We start from the raw sequence: 24,875 nt of genomic DNA, 5'->3' as shown, positions 1-24,875 counted from the left end.
TGCACTTATTTTTCGCTCCATAAATTGTCAGAAACTATTTATGGTGCCATTGGGCCATATCAATCCGGGATGCAATTTCCAAAGTTTTTTTTTTTCGCCTTTCAGTTGTAATATAATACTTGAAAGGTGACCATACAGGTCACTGCTGACATATAGACATAAGTAAAGCATGCAGTTGAAGGGTCTAAGCCATTTTTTTTCTTTGTGCGTGCTGATATAAAAATGTACCGCAGTAAAACATGATTCATGTTATATTATGATGTTCAGCTATTTATTTTATCTCTTAATTTAATTAAAAGTAATCTTAAAGCAGGTCTGTCACCAGATTTCACAATACCATTTGCATATATTATTAAATAGATCTTTTAGGCCTCATTGGGTTGGTGTACTTACTTTAAAAAGAATTCGTCAGCATGATGTGGGGACAAAAACCCTGATTCCAGTGATGTGTCACTTAGTATACTGGGTGCAGCAGTTGTACTAGAATCCATTTTCTCTCCTGCAGAGCTCTGAATGTTGAGCCGTGTATAATCCCGCCCACATCACCAATTGGCAGCTTCCTGTGTGCATTGTATAATGGCAGAAAACTGCTAATCAGTGCTGCAAGTGGGGATGGACTAAGAGGCACTAGGAAGCTTGTCCTGTAGTGATAATCTCCTGCTGATAAAACACTGATTGAATTGAAACAGCAAAACACAGCCCAGTGAGTGACACATCACTATGATCAGAGTTTCTGCTTCCACATTGTGATATCAAAATGAGAATTTTATGAGTCCAGCTGCTTGTGAACTCCTAAAAGGACAGGAAATCATTTAAACAGTACTATGCAGTCAATCTTCTGTTTTAAAAGTAAGAACATCATCTTCGTCAGATCTATTTAATCATTTTTGGCAATGTGTATTGTGAATTCTGGTGACTGATCCGCTTTAAGTTATTTTGCCTGAGTTTTGAGTATCACAGTAGTATTTGTCCTTCTCGGGACTCCAAGCAATAACAATCACAATCTACTTTGTATATCCATTTTATTATTCTAGTAGCTCTGCAAAATGTTGGAATAGATACAGCATTTTTTACTTATGAATAATTAGAAATATTCTTCCTAATATTGACAGTTAGGTTTTACATTGATCTAGTTTCTCTTTAGAATTTGCTTTTTTCCTTCTTTAACTCTTTTGCTATATTTACACATGGACAAAATTGTTGGTACTTTCTGTTAAAAAACTCACAATGGCTAGTGAAATAACTAGAAACTCACAAAAGTAATTTCCAATTTAAATTTACTGAATATCAACTAATGAGTCAATCATTGCTTTTAAATTGCGGTTCAACAGAAACTCGCATAGCAAAGCGATCAGACTGCAAAAAGTGAAAGTCCCATAGTGAGACCAATAGAAAAAAATAGGAAAAAAGAATTGTAACTATTTATTTTTCTTTATTACAATTTTTTTTTATTAAACAAAAAAAGTTCACATATTTAGTATTGCCGCGCCCAGTACCACCCGACCTATAAAACAGTCACACTAGTTAACCCCTTTAGTGAACACCATAAAAAAATTAAAAAAATAGGGAAAAAGCTATTCTTTATCATCCTACAAAACTTGTAATAAAACGCGATCAAAAAAGATGAATTTAAATAAGTATAGTATCTCTGAAAACATCATCTTGTCCCACAAAAACAAGCCACCGTACAGCTCCATCAGCAAAAAAATAAAAAAGTTATAGCTCTCAAAATAAAGCGATGCAAAAATAATTTTTTCTATAAAGATGTTTTTAATGTGCAAAAGTGGCAGAACATAAAAAAATTGTATAAATGTCTTATTGCTAAAATCGTACTGACCTGAAGAATAAATTTGTCTTATCAATTTTACTACACTTGGAGCAGCATAAAAAAAAAAAAAACAGAAACCAATTCCTGAATTGCTGTTTTTTTTTAATTCTGTTCCTTAAAAATCAGAATAGAAAGCTATCAAATAATGTCATGTGACCGAAAATGGTACCAATAAAAATGTCAACTCGTCCCGGAAAAAAACAAGCCCTCACATGGTTCGGTTGGCTGAAATATGGAAAAATTATAGCTCTCAAAATATGTTGATGCAAAAACTAGTTTTTGCAAAAAAACAAACACTTTTTAGTGTGTGACAGCAGCCAAATAGAAAATAAAATATAAATCTGATATCACTGTAATCGCACCAAGCCAAAAAATAAAGCACTTTAATCACTTATACCACACGAGGGACAGCGCAAAAAATAAAACCAATTCTTCACCTGCTGTTGATTTGTTCATTCTGCCTCCCAAAGATCACAGTAAGGCTTGGCTCACATTTATCCTACACTCTATGCTGATCGCTTACACTGTGGTTTCTGTGTAAACCTCTGAAATACGTAATTCAGACAGAAGATTCCTTATAATGAGGCAGATGGAGGCACTGTGGACTACTTGTGTTACAAATTCAGCAAATTCTGCACTCCCAAATCCAAATGTACCCTATTTTGAGCACACAGTATGCCTAAACCGCAGTTGGCATCCACATGTTTGGCATTTCTGTAGCCTAATGTACAGGTGCATGAGCTGGGCACAATGTACTGGTCACTACAACTTCAGCTTGCAACATCAAGTGCCTTCCTGGAAAACACCCAAAATCACCACTACAACTGTAGATAAATTCCCAAAGGGGTATAATTTTCAAAATGGGGTTGCTTGAGGGGGGATTCCACTCTTCTAGCAGTCCACAAATTATTCTAGGAAAATCTGCGCTCCAGGAGGCAAATAGCGCTCTGTTCCTCCAAGTCTCACCTTATGGCTAAGCAGTACTGCTCAGCCACATATGGGGTATTTTTACATTCAGCAGAAATTGTGGGACAAATTTTGGTGCAAATTGTACCCATTTCCCAGTCTGAAAGTGTAAAATCTGGGGCTAAAACAAAATTTGGGTGGTAAAAATTTATTTTTTTCTTCACGGCCCAATGGTATAAAATTCTGTGACACACCTGTGGTGTCAATATGTTCACTGCACTCCTTGTAAAATGATGTCTCTTATGGGGGGAGTTTCTATTGTTCTGGAACCTCAGGGGCTCTGCCAGTGTGACTTGGCACCCTCAAACTAGTCCAGCAAAATCTGAACTCCAATATGGCGCTTCTTCCCATCTTTGCCTCAAAAGTAGTATTCCCCCACATATGGGGTTCCAGTGTACTCAGGAGTAATCGCTTAACAAATTATATAGTGCAATTTCTCCTGTTACCCTTGTGAAAATGCAAAATTTGGGGCTAAGCAAACATTTTTGTGGGAAAAATGTGATTTCTTTACTTTCATGGCTCAATGTTATTAACTTCTATGAAGCACTTGGGGGATCAAGGTGCTCACCACACATCTAGATACATTCCCTGAGGAGTTCAGTTTCCAAAATGGTGTCACTTGTGGGTGTTTCCACTATTTAGGCACATCAGGGGCTCTCCAAACGCGACATGGCATCCGCTTATTATGCCAACAAATTTTACATTTAAAAAGTGAAATGGTGCTCCTTCCCTTCCAAGCCCTGCCGTGCGCCCTCATACCACCATCAGCAGATATTGTCTGGGGAAGATATTGATCGCTTCCTCTATGGCAGGATCTGTAAAGGGCATATAGTACTACCTGAGTCCCATTCAGATAACCTTGTAAATGATGATCGCACCTTGTCTGTCAGAGCAAGAGTTGCTTTTCGCAGTGTATATTTTCAACTTCTACAATTAAACTTGTCTAGCGAAGTCTACCTGAATTTTGTGGTGCAACGATTTATTTTATTGTTAATCATTTCCATCAAGATGCATTTTTAACAGATATTGTTAATAAATGTGTTGATTATGTGGAAATAATTTGGGATGATTCCTGCTAGTTCTTATTAAATATCTTAATGATTTTTCTTCTATTTAATTAATATATTTACAGGATCATTATGACTGGGGTCTGAGAGCTGTAAAATCTGTCCTTGTTGTAGCAGGCTCCCTAAAACGAGGTGATAGTAAGCGGCCAGAGGATCAGGTACATTTCTGTTAATAATGTTTTTGCAATTAATATTATTATATAATTAATATAATTAATATTTCCTCAATATACTCATGTAGACGTTTAATTACCATTATTACATACTATACATTTTATCTTTTCAACCCTTTTACAGTCTCTTTTTTTTATCTAGAAATTGCAGCTACTTTTCTCACTACTGGGACAAATACAGCTAGCTAGTCTCACTGTAATTGTCCCAGTACAAGCTGCAATTTAAACTTTGTCCAAAGTTTTGGAATAGTTTTTTTTTTTTTTTTTACTTAAATGCTTACATTTGTGACTAAAATCCTTTTTCCAATTCAATTTGTCATATTTTTGCAGCGTTTGGCTTTTACGGTTTTTTGTTTCCCTCCACCTTCAACTTTACCCCCTGCACCACCCTGGGTTTTTCCATTTTTGAGTCTGTTTTACTCCGCTTTTTTCCAGAGCCATAACTTTTTAATTTTTCCTTCAATATGGCCATGTGATTGCTTGTTTGTTTTGTTTTTTTTTGCAGGATGAGTTGTATTTTTGACACCAATGGTTGTAACATATCGTGTACTAAAAAACAGAAAAAGAAAATTCAAAGTGCAGTGAAATTGCCAAAAAAGTACAATTCCCTTGTTTTTAATTTTTTTTAATTTTTTTTTCCATTTTCACTAAATGCTGAAACTGACCTGCCATTATGATTATCCAGGTCATTACGAGTTATTCGATATCAAACCAATTTTTTTTATACAGGTGGTGAAAAAAAAATCCAGTTTGTAAAAAAAAAAAAAAAAAAGTCGCCATTTTCAGAGACTCGTAGCGTCTCCAATTTTTGTGATCTAGTGCACTTTTTGAGTGTCGACCTGACGTTTTTATTGATACCATTTTGGTGTACATATGATGTTTGGTTGCCTATTATACCATTTTAATCCAATGTTGTGGCAACCAAAACAACGTAATTATGGCTTTATTTTTTTTCTCAATACGCAGTTTGACGATCAAATTAATTCTTTTTGTATTGTGTGTATATATATATATAATATAATTTTTATGGGTAGTGCATTATACTGTATGGAGGCCTATGGGGAGTGCATTATTCTATATGGAGGCTTATGTGGTGTGCATTACTCTACTGTATATGGAGACCTATGAGGAGTGCATTATACTATATAGAGTCCTAAGGGGAGTGCATTATACTTTACGGAGCCCTACAGAACAGACCAAAAGTTTGGACACACCTTCTCATTTAAAGATTTTTCTGTATTTTCATGACTATATTCACACTGAAGGCATCAAAACTATGAATTAACACATGTGGAATTATATACTTAACAAAAAAGTGTGAAACAACTGAAAACATGTCTTATATTCTAGGTTCTTCAAGGTAGCCACCTTTTGCTTTGATGACTGCTTTGCACACTCATGGCATTCTCTTGATGAGCTTCAAGAGGTAGTCACCGGTAATGGTCTTCCAACAATCTTGAAGGAGTTCCCAGAGATGTTTAGCACTTGTTGGCCCTTTTGCCTTCACTCTGCGGTCCAGCTCACCCCAAACCATCTCGATTGGGTTGAGGTCTGGTGACTGTGGAGGCCAGGTCATCTGGCGTAGCATCCCATCACTCTCCTTCTTTGTCAAATAGCCCATGCACAGCCTGGAGGTGTGTTTGGGGTCATTGTCCTGTTGAAAAATAAATGATGGTCCAACTAACCGCAAACCAGATGGAATAGCATGCCGCTGCAAGATGCTGTGGTAGCCATGCTGGTTCAGTATGCCTTCAATTTTGAATAAATCCCCAACAGTGTCACCAGCAAAGCACCCCCACACCATCACACCTCCTCCATGCTTCACGGTGGGAACCAGGCATGTAGAGTCCATCCGTTCACCTTTTCTGCGTCGCACAAAGACACGGTGGTTGGAACCAAAGATCTCAAATTTGGACTCATCAGACCAAAGCACAGATTTCCACTGGTCTAATGTCCATTCCTTGTGTTCTTTAGTCCAAACAAGTCTCTTCTGCTTGTTGCCTGTCCTTAGCAATGGTTTCCTAGCAGCTATTTTACCATGAAGATCTGCTGCACAAAGTCTCCTCTTAACAGTTGTTGTAGGGATGTGTCTGCTGCTAGAACTCTGTGTGGCATTGACCTGGTCTCCAATATGAGCTGCTGTTAATCTGCAATTTCTGAGGCTGGTGACTCGGATAAACTTATCCTCAGAAGCAGAGGTGACTCTTGGTCTTCCTTTCCTGGGGCGGTTCTCATGTGAGCCAGTTTCTTTGTAGCGCTTGATAGTTTTTGCCACTGCACTTGGGGACACTTTCAAAGTTTTCCCAATTTTTCAGACTGAGTGACCTTCATTTATTAAAGTAATGATGTCCACTCATTTTTCTTTACTTAGCTGCTTTTTTCTTGCCATAATACAAATTCTAACAGTCTATTCAGTAGGACTATCAGCTGTGTATCCACCAGACTTCTGCACAACACAACTGATGGTCCAAATCCCATTTATAAAGCAAGAAATCCCACTTTTTAAACCTGACAGGGCACACCTGTGAAGTGAAAACCATTCCTGGTGACTACCTTTTAAAGTTCATCAAGAGAATGCCAAGAGTGTGCAAAGCAGTAATCAAAGCAAAAGGTGGCTACTTTGAAGAACCTAGAATATAAGACATAATTTCAGTTGTTTCACATTTTTTTGTTAAGTATATAATTCCACTTATGTTAGTTCATAATTTTGATGCAATCAGTGTGAATGTACAATTTTCATAGTCATGAAAATACAGAAAAATCTTTAAATGAGAAGGTGTGTCCAAACTTTTGGTCTGTACTGTATGGGGAGTGCATTATATTATATGGTGGCCTATGAGGAGTGCATTATACTATATGGAGGCCTATAGGGAGTACATTGTACTATATGGAGGCCTATGGGGAGTGCATTATACTATACGGAGGTCTATGGGGAGTGCATTATATTATATGGTGGCCTAGAAGGAGTGCATTATACTATATGGAGGTCTATGGGGAGTGTATTATGCTATATGTAGTAGTAATGTGGGGCCTTTGTATAGTGTTGGGGCCATCAAACAGTCTGGGCCATATGGAACACGTGAAAAGTGAACAATTCCATCAGAAAGAATGTCAGCTGTAAGTCACTATCTATAACTGTGTTTTAATTTCTTATGTGTTTTGCAGCACTAGTATCTACCACTGTATGGTCACGATGTTGGTAATGTCAGTGTTTGTCTTTGAATCAAGATTTTTTCCGTAACGTCGTGGTCATCTGCTGAGGTTCTCCTATATCCACTATTTGAGTGTGCCACTGTAGTTATCAGGGTTACCTGGTTAGGGGCTCACTCAGATGTTTCTCCGCCCATGAGTCAAAACCCTAGCTTTGTTTCTAGTGACTCCACTCCATCCACTTTTATGGAGCAGTGGAGGAATGTGTGACCCCCGCACCGTCCACTGTTACTACTACCATAGAAGTATGTAGAGTAGGATCACACATTATACCACTGCTGCCATAGAAGTGGATGGAGTGTGGCAACACATTTCAAAGAGAGAGCAGTGGTGTAATACGTGACCCTGCTCCATTCACTTCCATGAGAGCAGTGGTGTAATGTGTGACCTCCGGTCCATCCATATTTGGGGGGAGCAGTGGTGCAATGTGTGACCCAGTTCTGTCCAATATATTACTACTCCCATAGAAGTAGATAGTGCAGGGTCACACATTACACCACCTCTTCCATAGAAGTGAGCGGAGCAGAGACGCAGATTACACCACTGCTCCCTTAGAAATGTGTAACAGTGCCCTGTCCACTTCTATGGGAGCAGTGTTGTAATAAGGTAGATAGAATAGATAAACAGAATGGATATATATCCTGTAGATATATGTCACAAAGCCCTCTACATATAGTAAACTTGCACCGTTATGTGCCTTTGATGTGGCACTAAAGGGTGTTTAGCATTTTTTTTACTCTAATAAGTGAAAAAAACTAAGTGGGGTCCACCCTATTATTGGTAACCTGCCAAGGTAAAGCTGACAGCTGGGGATTTATATTATCAGGCTGGGAAGGTCCCTGGTTATTGGGCCCTTTCCAGCCTAAAAATAGCAGCCCGCAGCTGCCCCAGAATTGGCAGATTTTGGCCCTTCAGTTTCACTCTTCTCGATTACCCTGGTGCGGTGGCAATCAGGGTAATGGTAGTTAGGGTTGATGACAGCTGTCAAAAATCACAGCTGGCATCAAACCCTGTGGTTAGTAATGGAGAGGTGCCTATCAGACACCCCCATTACTAACCCAATAATTAAAGGAAAACACACAGGCAGTAAAATAAATTTTATTTAAAAAAAAACACTCCCTGACTTGTTTCCTGGTTCCCCAATTTATTACTGAAAAAGAAAGACCCCATGCAGGTCCGACGTAGCCCAGGGAATCTGCCGTATTCCAGAAATGGAAACCTGAAAAAAATAAAACAAGAGAAATAAAGACAAGACACTGTCCCTCTTTTACCAATTTATTAGAAAACAAAAAGAAGTTACAATGCAGGTCCAACATAGTCCATGGCGTTCCCACGACGATCCCCAAATCCGACGTCCAAAGGCTATGGAGCCTCATTCAGAACGAAGCTCTATAAGCTGTATTAACAGCCTCTCCGGGTGCTGCTGTGCACTGCAAGACCCTGCGGCTCTGAATAGAGGTGGCATCAGTAAGTAAACGCTCATCAGAGTCACCGAGCCCTCTGTATAATGGCCCCAATATAGTGCCACACAGCATAATGGCCCAATATAGTGCCCAACAGTGTAATGGCTCCACAGTGTAATGGCCTCATATAGAGTCTCACAGTATAATAGCCCCATATAGTTCCTCACAGTATAATGGCCCAATATAGTGCCCCACAGTGTAATGGCCTCATATAGAGTCTCACAGTATAATAGCCCCATATAGTGCCAGACAGCATAATGGCCCCATATAGTGCCCCACATTGTAATGGCTCCACAGTGTAATGGCCTCATATAGAGTCTCACAGTATAATAGCCCCATATAGTGCCACACAGCATAATGGCCCAATATAGTGCCCCACAGTGTAATGGCTCCACAGTGTAATGGCCTCATATAGAGTCTCACAGTATAATAGCCCCATATAGTTCCTCACAGCATAATGTCCCAATATAGTGCCCCACAGTGTAATGGCCTCATATAGAGTCTCACAGTATAATAGCCCCATATAGTGCCACACAGCATAATGGCCCAATATAGTGCCCCACAGTGTAATGGCTCCACAGTGTAATGGCCTCATATAGAGTCTCACAGTATAATAGCCCCATATAGTGCCACACAGCATAATGGCCCAATATAGTTCCCCACAGTGTAATGGCTCCACAGTGTAATGGCCTCATATAGAGTCTCACAGTATAATAGCCCCATATAGTTCCTCACAGCATAATGTCCCAATATAGTGCCCCACAGTGTAATGGCCTCATATAGAGTCTCACAGTATAATAGCCCCATATAGTGCCAGACAGCATAATGGCCCCATATAGTGCCCCACATTGTAATGGCTCCACAGTGTAATGGCCTCATATAGAGTCTCACAGTATAATAGCCCCATATAGTGCCACACAGCATAATGGCCCAATATAGTGCCCCACAGTGTAATGGCTCCACAGTGTAATGGCCTCATATAGAGTCTCACAGTATAATAGCCCCATATAGTTCCTCACAGCATAATGGCCCCATATAGTGCCCCTCAGTGTAATGGTTCCACAGTATAATGGCCTCATATAGTGCCACATAGTGTAATGGGCTCCATATAGTGCATCCTGGTATATGGCTTCATCCTGGTATATGGCAAATGAAAATGGCAGCCCCCAGTGGCTAAAGTAAAAATTTATAAAAAGTTGGACATTTAATTTTGTTTTAACAATAATAATTATATAAACAATAATTAATACAAAATTAAAATTTGCGGCACTTTCCCTTTAATGTGATCGGTGGTCAAAAGTCGTTTGAGAGAAGCTCTGAAAAATACAAATAGCAGTGAGAAACTTCATATCAGACCATCATAGCAGGTTAACTCATTCTGAAGCCAGCAATAGACAGTGCAATGCAGAGGATGCAGAAGGCAAATTATGCACATTTTTAAATGAAACTCAATTGAAAAAAATATTTTTAGCCCCGATTACAGTATATGCATTTAACTAAGAAAAATGTGCCAGAGGGTGTTGGGTCACAGACTTGGCAAGCTCCCTCTTTGATATGAAGTTTGAAAATGAAGACGCTTTGTCACACCTGTACAAGATGAATGAAGCCTTGCATGGAAGAATATGCGGACCGTCAGGTCCTGTAGTAGACACTTCATTCTGTATCAAGGCAGTGAACATGAGTGAAAAGGGAGCAGGGTTGGTGTGGTTCAAAGAAGCTTTAAAAAGTGCCTTATTAGTCCAGCTTAATACTAGGCCGGGAACCTTTGAAACAAATTATATAGCCATTCAGATAAATTTTTATTGATCATAATAAATGTTATCTACTTATCCAACAAGGTGCATTTGTGTTTTTTATTTTAACAAGAAAATATACCCCTTCTCCCCCCTCCCTCCCTCAGATAACCAACCCCAACTTTCCCCCCCTCCCCCACAAGAAGATCTTCTTTATTACAAACATATTGTATTATTAACATTGTTTTCCACAACCTCTTAATCATTCCCATTTAGCCATGGCTGCCATAGCTTTTGAAAAAACCCCATCCTATTCCTCTTGGTATAGATGCTTTTTTCGAGCTGGACAATATGATTCACTTGTGCAACAAACTCTCGTCTGGTTGGAGGTTCCTCCCTAATCCAGTATCCCGCAATCACTTTCCTTGCAACGAAGAGCAATCTAGCTATTGCCATTTTGGCAGTTTCATCGGCCGACAATTCCTCCACATACCCAAGTATACAAACCACTGGATCCCTGGGAACCGCACATCCATAAAGCACCCCAATTTGGTTCAACACTGCTACCCAATACGAAAAGAGCCTGGGGCACACCCACAACATGTGAAGCATACCCGCCTCAGTCTGAGTGCACCTAGGGCACTCAGAATCCAATCTCACTCCGGCTTTGAACAACAAGTCGGGTGTCCTATAGGCCCTATTAACCACATACAGTTGCGACAGTCTCCCAGGCTCACTCATTGACAATTTAGGTATGTATTCCAGAATAGACCCCCATTTGTCATCGTCTATTTCCCCCAGTTCGGCCTCCCATTTCTCTCTAGCTTTAATCGGGTAATCCTCCAAAAATGTGTGTAGTAAATCCCCATATACTTCCGATATAGCCCCCTTTGTTCCATTATTATTTAGTATACAGTCTAACATGAGATCCTTCTGAATCACTATGGGCCCCCTCCTCCTCTGTGCCTGAAAAGCGTGCTGAACTCTCCTATATTGATACCATTTCAACCCCGGAAACTGAAATTCCTGCTGAAGCGTATCATAAGACCTAAGACTCCCATTGTGAATCAGTTGTTCTAATAGCCTAATTCCCTTATCTCTTCAAGAATTTAACCATATGGAAGGAATGGGAGAATGGAGAGAAGAGTTATCCCAGATAGGTGAAAATTCCGTGAATCCCCCAATTCCCCTAATTCGCTTCAGCATCTGCCATACTCTATGAATTAAATTCATGGTGGGACAACCAGTCCCCAATTTCCTAAATAGTCCTGATTCCAGACCCAAACTCAAGGGCCACACCCCGCTGATATGCACCAGACTACTGTGACCCATTTCTTCCTCTAACCCTTTCCCCCGTCCCCTAAGATGTTGGCTCTGTGCAGCCAGAAAGTACAACCATGGGTTGGGTAACGCAAGCCCCCCCTCATCTTTGGGTCTCTGCAGAGTCTCCTGCCTAATCCTCGGGCTCTTCTTTCCCCACACCAACTCTCCGAATAACGATCTCAGCTTACGGAATGTTCTCATCGGGATCCATACCGGAGAATTATGTAGGACATATAAGATCTGAGGCATCACCACCATCTTGAGGAGATTTACTCTTCCTACCACCGACAAATTTAGCTTACTCCAAGCTGAGATCTTAGTGCGTATCTTGGTTATTAAAGGCTCGAGATTAAGTTCCTCAAATCTGGTTAAGGGAAGAGCTACTTGAATCCCCAAATATTTAAACTGAGTGACCACCCTTAATTTTGTACCTTCTTCCACCTCCCTTGTACAATCCACTTCTCTATCTACCTGCAAAACGCTCGATTTGTCCCAATTAATAACTAGCCCTGAAATTTGCCCAAATCTCTCGATTAATGCTATTACGTTCCTCAATGGTTCCCCAGAGCTCTCAAGAAAAAGCAGTATGTCATCTGCATATAAGGCGATTTTTTCCTCCATCTTCCCATATAAAAACCCTTTCACCATTTGAGACCGTCTGATAGTCGCTGCCAGTGGTTCCACCGCCAAAGCAAACAGTAGCGGGGACAACGGGCACCCCTGCCTTGTACCTCTAAAAAGCTGAAAGCTGTCTGACATCATATTGTTCACCTTGATTTTGGCCACCGGAGAGGAGTAAAGGAGTCTCACCCATGACATAAAGACTGGCCCAAACCCACAACGACTCAGCACCGACCACAGGTATTGCCATTCTATACTATCAAAGGCCTTATGTGCATCGAGGGAAACCACCACTCTCTTGCCAGCATTATCAGCCGGTATTTGCATATTGAGAAATAGCCTTCTCAAGTTAATGGCAGTTGATTTATTAGGCATAAAGCCTGATTGGTCCGAATGAACCACTTTTTCTATCACCCGGGTCAGCCTGTTCGCCAGGGCCTTAGCCAGAATCTTGACATCTGTTGTTAGGAGTGATATTGGTCTATATGACTTCGGTAACCGTGGGTTTTTGTCTGGTTTGGGGATGACCACAATAATGGCCTCCCTCATGGAATTAGGCAATATACCTCTCTCCAGCGACTCCTCAAAGACCCCCAACAACTGAGCCATCAGCTCCTCAGCAAGGTCGCCACATAGTTCGACAGGAATGCCGTCCGCCCCCGGCGCCTTCCCTCCCGCCATGGATCTCAAGGCCCCCTCCAATTCCTCCACCGTAAACGGTCTATCCAACCAGTCTCTATCCTCTGTCTCTATTCTAGGCAAGTCTGCCTCCTCTAGGAACCTGTCAATTCCTTCTTCTCCCTGTTCCAATCGTGATGTATATAATTTGCTGTAAAATCCCTTAAATCCTTCCACAATTTGGGCCCCCTGTGTGACAATACTGCCATTCTCCAATTCTAGGGCATGTACATGTGCCGATTCCCTTTGCGCCGATGCCACCACCGACAGCAGACGACCCACTTTCTCTCCCTCCGCATAAAATGCCTCTCTTTGGAAATTCCTTGTCCTTTCTGCTCTACGTAAGTGTAACTTATTCACCTCCTCCTGAGCCTTCTTCATACGTTCTATGGTGTCCTGTGAGCGCAGATCATTCAGTGCAGCCTCCGCTACCCTCAATTCTTCCATTATCGCTTTATCAGATTCCCTTGTTCGTGTTTTGTGCCTAGATATCTCTCTAATATCCCCCTCAAGAATGCCTTCATGGTATCCAACACCACGTATTTCGCTGCACTACCATTATTAATTTGAAAGAACTCCTCCAGCTCCTCCCCTATCTTTCCCATATCCAGAATTTGCAACCAGAAAGGGTTAATTTTCCACCCCCGTTTAGCTATCTCCCCCTGGCTTTCAATTTTCAGTGTTACCACAAGCGGACTATGGTCCGAGATTACCCTAGTCATATATGCCACCTCCTCCACTAGCCCGTCCATTCCTTCATTACCTAGGGCCAAATCGATGCGAGACAACGAGCCATATGTCGTCGAATAGCAGGAAAAGCAGTATGTGTCAATGTTACGGACTCTCCACAGATCCCTCCATGCCACTTCTTTCAAATAACTGCCAAACGCTGTCTCATTTCCTTCCGCCCTCAGCTGTGCGTGTTGACCCTTATCCCAGTGATCGTTAATAATGTTATTGACATCTCCTATTATAAGCAAAGGAACTCCTCCCCATCTACCGGCTATATTAAGGATTTCCTGCAATTTTTTCCCCGAGTACGGTGGAGGAATATATACCGACACTACACATAGCAATTTAGCAAATACTTTACACACTAGGAATACATACTGTCCATCACTGTCTATCACCACCTCCACCTCCTCAAACGGTACGCTCATGTGCACCAGAATCGACACCCCTCTAGCGTAGTTCGAGAATGTCGCGTGGTACGCCTTCCTCACCCATCTTTTATGCAGTATATCCACTTTTTCTTTTACTAAATGGGTTTCCTGAAGGCATATCAGCGAGGGCCTCTGTTTCAAGATATATTGCAAAATCGCCGTACGCTTTGTATTGTTTGATAGACCTCTAATGTTCCAGCTCAAAATTTTTACTTTATCTCCCATCATATTGCCAAACAATGAAAATATTCTTCTCCCATCTTTTGATCTTCTTCCACCCCCCCTAAACTGACCCCTCCCACCCCAAACCTCCCCCCAATCCCTCATTATTGCAAAATAACCTGAACCTTACCTCTCCCTCCCTCAATAACCTCCTTCCTCACAGAACTCCTACTCCCTCTCTATATGAGAAAAAGGGGAACGTACTAACACTCCTACCAGTGACTTAAAAGCTGACTCACCCACAATAAATTTCCCACTATCCAACAGTCGTTCCCCTCCCCCCGCCCATCTGAAACATAATGTAAAAACAGTTGCGCCGCCGAACACAACCATAGCGCAATAGTCCTTCAAAACAAGTTACTCCAGTATTCTGTCACAGTGAACCCGTAACTCAGTTAATTCTGTCAGATGAACACTTTAGACAGAAAATCACTCCTGATCCTCCTCAGCGGTTCTTTTCCGCTCCAATACGCTTCGCGTTCAGATCCAACCAGTGTGACACTTCCTCAGGGCTCTGGAAAAAGTGGACCTTGTCCATAGCCACCACGCGTAGTTTTGCCGAATACAGCATAGAATAAGCCAGGCCCAGTTCACGCAGACGTCTTTTAGCCTCTCCAAACTTCATCCTAAGCCTCTGCACAATTGTGGAATAGTCAGGATAGATAGATACTCGGTTGCGATCGATGGTTAATTCCTCCATATTCCTGGCCTTCCTCATCAGAATATCTCGGTCTCTATAGTTCAGGATTTTAGCCAGAAAGGTCCTTGGAGGGGATCCAGGGGGCAGAGGTCTGGACGGCACCCTGTGCGCTCTTTCAACCGCGAATAATTTAGTGAGACTATCTCCTCCCACCTTAGTTTTCAACCATGTCTCAATGAATTCCGTGGGGTTGTTTCCTTCTGCCTTTTCAGGCACACCAACAATTCTCAAGTTATTTCTACGTGAGCGGTTCTCCAGATCGTCAGTTTTAAGCTCCAACTCTGAAATGCGCTGGATGTATTTTTTCTCCCTTTTAGTCATTTCGGCAATTTGGTCCTCCGCTCCCCCTACACGTTCCTCTAACAGTTCAACTCTCCCCTCCATTTTGTGCATGGCTGAGCGAAACGAGGAGACCTCCCCCTTCAGGCCATCCACCTGAGCAGTTAGGGTTGTTAAAGCAGTCTTGCAAGACAATATAGCAGAGAAAATGTCCCTCAGGGTCGGCTCCGCAGCCTCATCAGTACATACAGTTCCCAGCTGTGCTGCACAATCCAGGGCCAGCCCAGCCCCTTTATCCAGTGGGGTATTGCTTATGGCTGGTGTTATGGTGGGTGCTATGCAGGATTCACTCTCCACCACCTCCCTCTGTGCCCCAGCCTGCTCACCCGTCTGCTCCACTGAGTCCACCGCTCCTCCTGTCACCTCTCCTTCAGCTCCTTGCATTATCCATCCTGCCTCCTCTGTTCTGGCGAACTGCTCCAGCTTTGCTAGTATTTCTAGCCGCTTCTGGTAAGCAGCGCCTGCCTTTGCCACCTCCTCTGCTGCGCTGTCGGCGCCATCTTGGGAGCGCGTGCAGCCGGCCACCCCGGCTTCTTTCTGCCTTTTGCGCGTAATTTTTCGGCTCCTGCAGCGCGCGTTTTACTCTCCCTGCTCCCCGGCTACTCAGGAGCTGCTCCTCCGGTGTTTGGCGTTCGGCGGCGCCTTTAGTATCCACTAAGTCTCCGTTCGGGCAGCGGGAGAGGTCCGGCAAGAGTCCTCTCACATCTCCTGCTAGGCCACGCCCCCATTATATAGCCATTCTGACCTGGATTTTCAGAGTAAGTACAGCAACCTCATCAGGTCTAAGGTACTTAATTTATAAATGTATGCAGTTTGTATTGTGAAATTTGTTGACAGATTCACTTTAAGGGCGCTGTCAGACGGCCGTATAATATGAACGATGATTGCATTGCAGTGCTCAGACTGGCCGCTGGCTCTCCTGACCTGATCATGACAGCTGCATAGAAATACAGGCTGTCACACTTGGCTCAGGAGAGCCTATGGCTAATCCATGCATTTCATAAGCTGCATCATCTGCTTAAAGGGGGAGTTGCTAAGTATTGGATGATAGAGTGCCCCAATCTTTGCATATGATCAATTTTATGTCACATTTCTAGAATTATTATCATAGTGGCGCATTCACCAAGGCTGGCGTAATGCAGGCTTGCGATACACAAGTCTTGATGGAGTACAAAAGACACCAAACTCATTAAGAGGCGCACACCACTTAATGAATTCAGCGCCTCTTCTGAGTGTCTCGCACCTCCATGCACCGCTCCATAAATTATGATTGCTGGCTTAAAAAGGCCGCCACTTTACATGAATCGGCCAGGCAGGTGTGACCACGCCTCGGCTCCATCCTCCGCTCCATCCACTTCAGCACAATGTGTTTTGAGAGGGGAGCCTTTTCTCTTGTATACGGTAATTATTATATATCTACAGATATTATAGCATCTATTGTATTTTTATTTCAAGGTTGATAACAATCATTTTTTATGTAGAAATGTATATAGCCTGTATTCAGATTAATGTGTTCCCCTAATTCCCGATTCCAGGTACTCATGCGAGCTTTACGAGACTTCAATTTACCTAAGATAGTAACAGATGATGTCCCAATTTTCATGGGCCTGATCAGTGACCTGTTTCCAGCACTGGATGTACCGAGGAAGAGGGACCTTCCTTTTGAACAGATGGTTAAGCAGTCTATGCTCGAGCTTCACTTACAGCCCGAGGAGAGCTTTATTCTCAAAGTAAGAACAAAAATCAATTTATTTTAATTGCTTTCATTAAAATATGTACAGACAGCCTGACATAAACATGAAGGTTAACTTTTATTGTGTGTTTTCTAAAATTGTTCAAGGTTCAAAACCTTATTATAGTTTGAGGGAATATGTCATCAAAAAATGACCTATTGTTTAAAACATGATTTTATCATGTTTTATAATTTGGGACAATTTTCTTTATTATTATTTCATATCACTGTGTTTTAAATAAATAAATAAATAAATAAATGTGCAATTTTCACATTGGTCACCAGGTCTAATATTAGACTCCTACTTCCTGTAGGAATAGCAATAGACTGACCCAGATCCTGTTTGCCTAGAAGCATTATCTGAACAAGCTCTAATCTGAGCACATGTCATTGTGAAGAGTGGGGGAGGAGGCGCACTACAACATCATCTATTGTGAATGGTGGATAGAGGTTTTACCTAAGATTGTAGTGGACAAGGCACACAGTACTCAACAAGGGTGGTTGCACGGATGGGACACCACTCCATAGTCCAATAAACAAAGAAAACCTTGGTACGCCAAATGTCTGCATCTGAAAAGAAGATTCTTTAATATGTAGGCAATCCAAATTATGTATGGGACATTTCGGTCTGTGTCCTAAGAGCTTCATCAGCCATGCTGGAGATACTGATCACCACAACTAATCTAATGTGTGGAGCTACCAGATGTAACGCTATAGTCATTGCACTCATGTTACCTTCAAGTGTCTGTTTTATATTTTAATGTCTTTTAGCTGTATTTCCAGTATGTCTGATGAGGGTCTGAGGATACAAAATGAAACGCCTTTATACTCAGCTCTTCGTCAGACATGCTTTGTCCTTTCTGTGTGAAATCTGGCAATGGACAAGGACCGCCTCCTCAAAACTTTTCTGGTAGCCTCTTGTGGAGCTAAGAAAACTTAAAGTGAACCTGACAGCTGATACTTGCTGCCCGATCTAGGGGCAGCATGTATCAAGCATTATCTGTATGATCTCAGCCGTATAAGTTTGACACTGAAACGCTGCGACGTTTCAGAGAACATACTTTGTAAGCCACCTGAGGCTGAGAAGTACTGTAGATTAGTTGGACAGACTGGTCCCCAGATGTTTTTCCCTGTCCGCTGACCTAATTTGACAGTTGTCTGCCTATATGCCCCCATAGGTAGAGAAATGAGGCAGGGACAATACCGCCTGTCCAACTAGTCCGACTTGTGGTTTGGTCCCCGGCAACTTTTAAAGTATGTTTTACTCTGAAATGCCGCAACATTTCAGAATCAAAAGTACCCAGCTCAGATCATATAACCAATGCCTGATAAATGCTGCTTTGATTGTGTAAGGGGACTAGTCCTGCTTGTATTACTTCAGCAATTCTCCAAAGTGCGAGTTTAAAAAAAAAAATTGAGCGGACCAGTGGATGATCGGGTTCTGCCAAACTTGAATCTGTACTTTGGTGCTGTAAAATTGACGTAGTAAGGGCAAGGGGGCTGCAAATATAAGCAAAATGGGGGTAAGTGCAGGACTGTTGCCCTGCAAACAAATGTGGATAGGGAAATTACTTTGCATAACATAGAATAAAAAAAAAATATAAACGATAATAATCTTGAACCACAAGGCGGACGTCCAAGTGGAGCAGTGCCTTGCATATGTAGTTTACTGTACTTGTTAATAAATTTAAAAATTATGATGAGGGCTCTCCCCTATTTTAAATAACCAGCCAAAGGAAAGCAGACAGCTGCTATTAATATCAGCTCCCAGCTGTCTGCTTTGTGTTTTTCTGATTATTAAAAATGTGGGGACCTTAAAATAATGACGTGGGAACACCCCTATTTTTAATAACCAGCTAATGCAAAGCAGACAGCTGAGGGCTGATATTAATAGGCTGGGAAGGTCCATGAATATTGACCCCTTACCAGGCTAATAAGACCAGCATTCAGCCGCCCCAGAAATGGCACATCCATTAGATGCACCAATTCTGGCACTTAACCTCTGCTTTTCCCAATTGCACTGGTGCCGTGTCAAATGGGGGTAATAGTTTTTGGGGTTGATGTCAGCTGTGTAATGTCAGCTGGCATCAAGCCCAGGGGTTAGTAAAAGAGAGGCGTCTATCAGATACCCCCATTACGAACCCCGAAATTAAAAATAAAAAGACACACAGGGAAAAAATTTTATTTGAATAAAAACTCCCACACACATTTTCTGTTCTACCTATTTATTCTTGAAAAATAATTCCAGACACCCGGCTTTCACTGCCATGAGCTGTGCGCACACCGCTTCTGGCAGTTTAACCCCATAAATGCTGCAATCAACATCTATTTCAGCATTTAGAAGGCAGTGAGAGGGAGGGGGCTCCCTCTGCACACCGATCGGCGCCCTCGCAATGTCATCGCAGGGATTGATCGTTGCCATGGTGACCCAACGTCATCATGACCAGGCTACAGCAAGCCCCTTAGATCATGTAATATTGTACCCATAAATTTTGTATTTTTATGTAACAAATAAATAAACAAATAAAGAACACGTATCTGGTATCGTCATGTCCGGAAAGACCCACCACATAAAACTTTCACACTAGTTACCCCGTCAGTGAACATTGTAAAAGAAATAAATTAAAAAGGGGCAAAAAATATTGCTTTTTCATCATACCGCTGAACAGAAAGTGGAATAAAACGCGATCAGAAAGACGAATGTAGATTAATATAGTCCCACAAAAAAGAAGCTGCCATACAGCCCCATCAGAGGAAAAACTAAAAGTTATAGCTCTCAGAATAAAGCTATGCAAAAAAAAAAATATTTATTCAGTCGCCATGACAGCACAACGAGAGAGGGGATCCGCCCTTCAGGGACAGGAAACCTACAGACATAAAAAGGCGGTACCTCTCTCCCACGTCAGTTTGGTTTCCTGTCCCTGACAGCGGAACCTCTTGCAGACAGGCCCTGACAAGAGGGTCGAAGTAAGAAAACTCCCCACTCCTGGCGGCCCGGTACAGGTAGCGGGGGTCCCCTACCTCGGCCCGTCCAGGGGGCAGGAAGCACCTACACGGCAGGGGCACTGCGCGGTGTAGGTGACAGCAGGAGGAAGCAGCCTCTGTCATAGGCTAGCTTCTCGGACGTCCGCAGCGCATACCTATGTAGAGGTGCTTGGCTACTCGCCCGGGGGTCACGCTGGTCCGGGCGGGGACGCGGCATTGGTCCGGGGGGTCTGCTGGCGTCCTGGTCCGCGTGTCGGCTTGGCGCCGCCGCCGCGTCCTGAAGGGGGCGTGTCCGGATGACGCGGCGAGCGGCGCGGCCGGATGACGCGGCTGGGCATGCGCAGTAGCGTCATCTCTGGCTAATGGCGGCGCCCAGCTGCGGGAACGGTCTGGGCTTCAGGGAGGGGTAGCGCAGCACAGCGGCAGACGGTCTAATGACCACCTGGGATTCCCTGCTGGCCCCCATCCGGGGGCGGTACCTTGGGGGTATTTAATGCGGCAAGCTGGTCAGAGTTCCTCACCCATTCCATAATGGAGTCGCCAGAAGGAACTACCAGCCAGCAGCAGCAGGAGCCGCCGCAGCAGCAGTCAGATAAGCCTCGTAGAAGCTCCCAGCGTCGGTCTAGTGGCAGTGGCCGCGCTGGTGGAGCTAAGGAGGCACGGATCTCTATACCAAAGTCCTCAGGCCGTAAGGATTTGCCGGCTACGAAGGACCCCCCATCTACGGTACCACTCATTACTGGACGGGGTAAGTGAGCTTCGTGAAAGTCCACTTAGTGATGATTGTGTTCCCCTTGTCTTTTTTCCTCTATCAGGGGAGGAAAAGTTTGTCCAAAGCCAAACATAGGCAGTGTGCCGAATGTGCAGAGCCGCTTCCAGATGGGCATTTGAGGAAGTTATGTAAAATATGTGTTCAACGTTTATTGGAGGAGGAGGCGCCTGATCTAACCTCTACGATAAGAGAGATGGTGAGACAGGAAATTAAAGGTGCCGAGAGATCCAAGTCTCGGGGAGCAGAAGCTAAAAGGTCATCCCCTTTATCTGAGGTAGATTCGGACTCGGGTGAGCTAAGCTCAGGGTCTCTTCCGTCTACTTCCTCCTCTGAGGATCAGGAGTCTGCTCGAGCCTGTTTGTCCCTAGAGAGGGTTAACCATCTGGTCAAAGCAGTTAACAGCACAATGGGGATAGAAGATACCCAGTCGGAATGTTCCATTCAGGATGTTATGTTCAGGGGTATTGAGCGAAAATCCCGAAGAGCCTTTCCAGTGATTGACAAGATCAAATCGTTAATCTCAAAAGAATGGAAGAAACCAGAAAGGAAGGGGTCGCTTCCGCCAGCCTTTAAAAGACGGTATCCCTTTGAAGAAGCGGCTTCGTCCTCATGGGATAAAGTCCCGAAGCTGGATGCAGCAGTCGCTAAGGCATGCAAAAAGTCATCTCTCCCCTTCGACGACTTGGGGAATTTGAAAGACCCGTTAGATAGGAAAGCCGACATCTTCCTTAAAGGAGCTTGGGAGACTTCAGCGGGGTCCTTGAGGCCAGCCATAGCAGCCACTTGTACCGCTCGATCCTTGATGGTATGGTTGGGCCACCTCGAAGATCAGCTCAGAGATAAAGTCCCTAGGTCGGAAATATTGTCCTCTATGCCCACAATCCAGGATGCCGCAGCCTTCCTTTCAGATGCTTCAGCAGATTCAGTCAGGTTGGCCGCCAGGTCCTCGGCATTATCCAATGCAGCCAGGAGAGCACTATGGATAAAATGCTGGCCAGGGGACTTACAAGCTAGAACAAAATTATGTAGCATTCCTTGTGAAGGAGCTCACTTGTTCGGACCAGTCCTAGACGAGCTATTGGAAAAAGCAGGGGATAGTAAGAAACGCTTTCCCTTCCTAGGAAGACCCTTCTACAGACGGGACTATAATAGAGGATGGTCCAACCGCAGAAGACCATATAGAGACTCCAACAGAGAATCTACTAGATATGACAACAGCAGAAGGAGGGGTAGAGGATTTATGTTTAATCCTTCACGAGAGGTCAAGAAACCACAATGACTAGCGGACCAGGTGGGGGGTAGGCTTTCGGCCTTCTACCCAGCCTGGGTGCGGATTACAAACAATCCATGGATTCTAGGCATTGTGGAGAAAGGCCTAACCTTAGACTTCCACCATACTCCTCGGGACAAATTTATGTTAACACCTGTTCGTTCCTCCTCTACAGAGCAGTTGGCGCTGGAGTCTGAGGTCCGGGAGCTCCAACAGAAGAATGTTCTAGTCAAAGTCCCTGCAGGCGAGGAAGGTAGGGGGTTTTATTCCCCTCTGTTCCTGGTCAAAAAACCCGATGGTTCATATCGCACCATTATTAATTTAAAAGGCCTGAATAATTTTCTGTTCATACCCTCCTTCAAAATGGAGTCGGTCAAGACAGCAATAAAATTACTCTTTCACCACTGTTTTATGGTTGTCTTAGATCTCAAAGACGCCTATTACCATGTACCAATTCATATTGATCATCAGAGATTTCTTAGGGTGGCGGTTTCACTAGCTGGCACAGTAGAACACTTTCAATATCAGGCACTTCCGTTCGGAGTCGCAGTTGCACCCAGGGTGTTCACAAAAATCATGGTGGAGGTTATGGCGCACTTGCATGAACAGGATATATTAATAGTCCCGTACCTGGATGATTTGCTAATTGTGGGTCATTCTGAGTCGCATTGCACAGACCAACTACAGAAAGTCATGGATGCGTTACACAAATTGGGCTGGATGATCAATATAAAAAAATCGCGCCTTCAGCCCCTAAAAATACAGGAATTCCTAGGATATGTTATTGACTCCAGTCAGCAGGAATGTCGCCTGCCGGACGCAAAAGTTGCTAAGATTAAGCAGTTGGTCACAAGGGCAATAAATAATCCCTTAGTATCAGTCAGGAGTGCGATGTCAATCTTAGGTTCTCTTACATCCTGCATCCCGGCAGTTCTCTGGGCACAGTTCCACACAAGGGCTTTACAGTGGGACGTGTTACACAATTCCCGTCGTCTAAATGCTCACCTCGACAGTAAATTCACACTTTCTACGGAGACTGTACATTCGCTGGGTTGGTGGACTCACACTTCGAATCTGCACAAGGGGGTCCCTTGGATAAATCACGTATCTAGGGTGTTGACTACGGACGCTAGCCCCAAAGGGTGGGGGGCTCAGTTAGGGGAGGATTGGGTTCAGGGACTATGGTCTCAGTCTGAACAGGACTCTTCCTCCAACTTGAAAGAACTGTTGGCAGTAAAACATGCCTTAAATAGATTCCTTGTACCCCTACAGGGTCGACACGTCAGGCTTTTGTCAGACAATCGGGTAACTGTGGCCTACATTAATCGTCAAGGTGGCACGCGATCCAGTACATTGATGGAGGTCGCAAATCATATCTTTCAGGTGGCCGAAGTACATCTTCTCTCCCTGACGGCGCTTCATATAAAAGGAAGTATCAACACCAAAGCCGACTATCTAAGCCGCAACATGCTCAGACAGGGGGAGTGGTCGTTAAATCCAGCCATTTTCAGTCAGATCATCCAGTTATGGGGTTGTCCGGAGATAGACCTTTTTGCCAACAGAGAGAACAAGAAATTACTCCAATTCTGTTCCCTAAATCCAAAAGACAACCCATACGGTGTGGACGCTCTGCTGATATCTTGGCACTTCAGGCTCGCGTATGCCTTTCCCCCTCTAAATCTGATTCCCCTAGTCCTGAGGAAGATTCGGGAGGACAAGGCCCGGGTAATCTTGATAGCTCCATTTTGGCCCAAGAGGGCTTGGTTTCCTTGGCTGAGGAAGATGTCTGTCTGCCAACCATGGGTTCTTCCAGAGCTACCAGATCTGCTCTCCCAGGGACCAATCCTCCATCCTCAAGTAGCCAACTTACACCTAGCGGCATGGAACTTGAGAGGTCCTTACTGAGGGGGAAAGGATTCTCTCGGAATCTGGTTAATACTCTCCTTAAAAGTAGGAAACCATCTACAACAGGCATTTATGTGAGAGTATGGAGAAAATTTTTATCCTTTTCTGGGGCTCAAATTGACTAAGAACCATGTATTAACCAGATTCTTGAATTTTTACAAAAAGGACTGGAAATGGGCTTGGCCACAAGTACTCTTAGAGTTCAGGTGTCAGCGCTGGGAGCGTTATATAATCTTAATTTAGCCAGTAATCACTGGATTTCTAGATTCTTTAAAGCAGTCACCAGGTCTAGACCAATTATTAAACAAAGGTTAGTCCCATGGGACCTAAATTTGGTACTCTCAGCCCTGACGATAGCCCCATTCGAGCCCATTGATACTATTCCTCTGAAGATCCTGTCAATCAAAACAGCCCTGTTAGTTGCTCTCACATCTGCTAGAAGGGTTAGTGATCTGCAGGCACTCTCCAGACATCCCCCATACATGCAGGTTAGGGAAGATAGGGTCATATTGAAACCCGATCCCCTATATCTGCCTAAAGTTGCGTCTAAATTTCACAGGGTTCAGGAGGTAGTCCTACCCTCCTTTTGCTCCAACCCTACTAACGATAAAGAACGTAAATTCCATTGCTTAGATGTGAGGAGATGCCTCCTTAGATATATTGCAGTTTCAGATTCCTGGAAAATAGATAACTCTTTATTTGTAGCCTATCAGGGGGTAAGGAAA

The 24,875-nt window shown here is 43.3% G+C and overlaps 1 protein-coding gene across 1 annotated transcript in view; it reads left to right on the top strand.

Annotated features, from left to right (window-relative positions):
* The window catches only part of DNAH11 (dynein axonemal heavy chain 11), a 380,134-nt gene that overhangs the window by 163,864 nt on the left and 191,395 nt on the right, over nt 1–24,875 (top strand). The window contains exons 38-39 of the mRNA XM_069729806.1: nt 3,927–4,019; nt 17,022–17,216. Coding sequence (XP_069585907.1) covers nt 3,927–4,019; nt 17,022–17,216 — 288 coding nt within the window. The remainder of the gene's footprint in view (nt 1–3,926; nt 4,020–17,021; nt 17,217–24,875) is intronic.

Source organism: Ranitomeya imitator, chromosome 6, assembly GCF_032444005.1.
Source record: "Ranitomeya imitator isolate aRanImi1 chromosome 6, aRanImi1.pri, whole genome shotgun sequence".
In the NCBI taxonomy this organism is placed as follows: Eukaryota; Metazoa; Chordata; class Amphibia; order Anura; family Dendrobatidae; genus Ranitomeya; species Ranitomeya imitator.
The sequence above is the reverse complement of the archived record's forward strand: the minus strand, read 5'-3'. Positions and strand labels throughout refer to the sequence as shown.